The sequence below is a fragment of the Chenopodium quinoa genome, unplaced genomic scaffold, assembly GCF_001683475.1.
Source record: "Chenopodium quinoa cultivar QQ74 unplaced genomic scaffold, ASM168347v1, whole genome shotgun sequence".
NCBI lineage: Eukaryota > Viridiplantae > Streptophyta > Magnoliopsida > Caryophyllales > Amaranthaceae > Chenopodium > Chenopodium quinoa.
The window spans coordinates 2,606,199-2,610,399 of record NW_018745323.1 but is presented as its reverse complement, the minus strand read 5'-3'; the positions used below and the strand labels follow the sequence as shown (position 1 = coordinate 2,610,399).

Genomic DNA, 4,201 nt, shown 5'->3' with positions numbered 1-4,201 from the left:
TTGGCCTACATATGCTACTTATCGTCTTATTTTATGTAGACATAGAAAGAGGCATATTATGGATCTTTTTTATCATACAATTTTCCATTGTAATCACAAATTCTATCTTACATTCGGAGGTAATATAATGAAGACGCATGTGCAACTTTGACATACAATACACCGACAGGGCGACGGAAGGTTTGTATCTCATCGCTTGATATATGTATGGGTGTTTCATGGCCTTGATGAAAATTATGGAGTAAATGTTAACCAAATATGTATTTCCTCCGTTCTTTTTTACTTGACCCGCTTTGACTTTTACACTATTAACTACTCCTCTTTTGACCGTCTTTTGTGAATAATATGTAAGGGAAAATATATTCATGTGGGATCTTTTTGAATTCGTCTCAATAAGTATTATTATAATATACACCTTTTATAATTTTTACTTAAAGAAAATTAAGGTTATTGATCGCTAAAGTTTTGCATTGACAAGCGTAATAAAAGAAACAGGTCAAGTAAAAAAGTTAGATGAAGTAAATGTATACTTTGTATATCACACCCGAAGTTATAATAGATGCGCCTTATCAATGATTATATAACTATTTAGTATGAATTATGATGCCTTTGTAATTAATATACTTAGGAGGTGTTCTGACAATAGTTTTTGCGTACTCTCTCCGTCCCTAAATTACATTCCTAATTCTCTCTATTATGTGAGGAATAAATGGTAGAAGTATGAATGTAATTTAGAAACAAAGGAGTAGTTTTTAGTAGTTTGACCAAGTTAAACCACTATTTAACAAAAAATATGAGTGTTTGGTAATGTAGTGATTGGGGTAGCTATTAGTGGTGGAAGTAGCTTTTATAAAAAGTTTAAAATATATAGTAGCTTTTGAAATTAAAGGTAGTTGAAAATTTAATCTATAGTTTTAGGGAAAAATATTGATTCTTATATGTAATAGCTAGTCAACCGCTATTTTACCGAACACCCATACCTAAACGTAGACAGCTAACAGCTACCTACATAGCTAACAACTACCACCACATCTAACAGCTACGACCTTCACATCAATTACTAGTTGGATATGATCCACTCATGAAGCTTGTTATGGATGGAATTCTAAGTATGCATGATTGTATTCTATACACCAATACGTATGGAGTAACAAGCTAAGTCTAGTAATCGTGTGCTTTCTTAATGGTATAAGTCGTGGTTGTGAGCAATTTTAAATTCCGTGGAAGAATTAGTTTGAACTGTAAATTAAGTAAATTACAAATAAATCGTGAATTAAAATGTTTTCCTCATTTGATTTGTGTTATTAGGATGCAAAAGGTTTCATTTATTCCTTTCTTAAAACTCACATTCACTTTACCATTATCTTTTGCAAATTTAAACATTATTATGTAATAAAATGTTGGATTTATCTGTATTTAAATTATTTGAAAAAAATATATATTAAATGGTTAATGATATATGTAGCCCTGACCTTAGAGTTATGTATAAGCATTCAATATACTTTTTAAAATGGAATTAAGGGCCTGTTCATATTTACTGAACTGATTGGAGCTGAACTGAACTGAACTGAACTGAACTAAGCTGAACTGAACTGAACTAAGCTGAAATGAATATTTTATGAGAGAGGGAAATTTAGAGCTGAACTGAACTGAACTGAACTGAACTGATTGGAGCTGAACTGAACTGAACTGGTTAGAGCTGAACTGAACTGAACTGAAAATAAGTAAATATGAACAAGCCCTAAGTTGGAAATTCATCACAAAATCACGCGCATTATTTCCTTTTTTAGTTTTTAGGGATATGTTTATCACAATTACATAGATTTGTGGTTAAATTTGTACATTGGTTAAATCGGATTGTTGCAAGAATTTAGAAACATATGGCACTTTTTTCCTTACGATTATTACTACGTAGTATAATGTAATTTTTGTTTGGTTACAAGATCTTGAGCATTTCTATCCATGTGTAAACCCCCTAAAAAGGAAGTTAGATTAGATGCCTACTCTTTTATTAAAACACAATCATGTTTAATAAAATTTCTTATATAGGAAATACGTAGTAGATATCATCACTTAGGAAATTAAACTTGGTGTTAATTAAATTATAAAATTAGGAAAAATTGACATCCTAAAGTGAAATTAACTTGTTCTTGTCATGCATACGTGTAACCTTAACAACAGGACAACCGACTTTGAAAGAAGCCCATCGTCCTAGCTTGTTTAAATACGTTTCGGGTAATTGGGCCCCCGATAGCTACTTGTGGGCTGGGCCCATGCTACGTGGAAATGAATTTGCAATCTGCTATTTTGAGTAATATCAAAATTCTAACTGTATTTCCAACCGGCCTTGAGTACTTTCTTTCTATTACGTATTTTCATTTTAATTTTAATTTTAAACAAGGTAGTTAAGTATTCTTCTGGATTCTTCGAGTACAAAAACACAAATGATAGCGAAAGGGCTGGGTTTGATTGTACAAGAAGATAGGAAAGAATCTATAAAAGTTGTTTTTGAATGAACATCTAAAATAGAAAAGGGGAATCAAACATATTTATCGAAAGCCCATCTTGTATGTTCTGTGTCCACTTATAAAATAACAAAGTAATTTCTATAATATTGAACAAATAACTCTTATGAGGCTATAATACTGACTGAATAACTCTTATAAAACTGACCGAGTAACTATATAATATTGACGAATTAACCCTCATAATATTAAGAAATAACCTCTAAAATGGATGTCCACACGATGACTTTTTTTTTTTTACAAAAGAACTTAAAAACAAACAAAAAACAAACAACCTAAAAACGGAAACAAAGTAAATTACGCCGACGCGTCATCCCTGCTAAACAGTGAGCTTGAGCAACCGTAGACCTTGGAACCTTCTGAACATGACACACAACCAAAGCCCCAATAAGTTCCAGAAGCTCCTGTTGAATCCAACGCACAAAAATATCCTTGGGAACCTGAGAACGAAGCAAATCCACCACCAAAGAACAGTCGGTAAGAATCTGTAAAGAAGAATACCCACGCTGCCTAGCATGGCGTAAAGAAAAGAGACAAGCCATCAGTTCCGATTGGAACACAGAATTAGAGCTACAAGCCTGTGCCCCACCCCCAAGATGACCATCAGAAACCAGATCCAAAAATACCCATCCAGTACCCGCATTATGACTATCAGAACTCCAGGCCCCATCAAACGTAAGACTGACAGTACAAGCATCCGAAGCATTCCCTCGAAGAACTGCAGAAGACATAGTACCAGAAAATCCAGGAGGAAACTCAAGAGTAATATCATATCTGAACGACCTAGCCTCGGAACACCTATCCACCCAACTAGAAGCTAGCTCTAAAATCGATTCAGGAGAATAAACCGTAGATCGAAATCTCAAGGAGTTTCGAGTAAGCCAGAGGGCCCATAACAAACTAAAAAAATGATCTAGCATCAACCAGTCCTTATCATGAATAAACTTAGAAAGAACCTCGGGAAACCACTCTTCAAAGGACTGATCTTGGGATATATTCAAGGTCGATCCACAAGGTTGGCCCTCCCATAAACTCCAAGTAAAAGGACAATCTCGGAAAAGATGAGAAAGAGTCTCCACCTCCTGATGACAGAATCCACATTTGGATTCCACAGGCAAACCCTTCCGAGCAAGTAACAAAGCAGAAGGCAACGCATTATGGATAATCTTCCAAGCAAACATTTTCCACTTCGGAAGTAAAGGCGAAGCCCAGAAATGTCTCCACCAACTTGAGTCAAGAACCATAGGTGACCGCTGATCACCACCAGCTTACGTATAAGAATTTGTGATATATTGAAAAGCTAATAAAACTACAGGTTGAGTTGCCAATTATAGCATCGATTAGATCTAGGAAAAATTGGCTGCAATAACACTGACTATTATAAAGGTGCGTGCAACAGCACAATCTTTTAAAGATGCGGTCCACAACACAAACTATGTAGTTAGGTGCACATATTAGCATAAATGATACAAATGAACTAAGGTTCTATGGAAAAAAGTGGAATCTTCATTATTTTATAAATTTTTAAATATTTTTTAAACTTACATGATTTTCCATCATGCATGCCTTCTATTTATTTTCCATTCAAGCATCTCTTATTCTCCATCAATTAAGCGGATTACTTCAAAAAAATTTGTGCTATTAATTATTTTCCTTCGTTCGCTTCTTCAATTATT

The 4,201-nt window shown here is 34.1% G+C and overlaps 1 protein-coding gene across 1 annotated transcript; it reads right to left on the bottom strand.

The window, feature by feature from the left end:
- Positions 1-2,800: 2,800 nt before the first annotated feature.
- LOC110712511 lies at positions 2,801-3,769 on the bottom strand. Its single transcript, XM_021890974.1, has one exon. It carries the CDS (start codon positions 3,767-3,769, stop codon positions 2,801-2,803), a length of 969 nt encoding a protein of 322 aa, XP_021746666.1.
- Between the last annotated feature and the right edge of the window lie 432 nt (positions 3,770-4,201).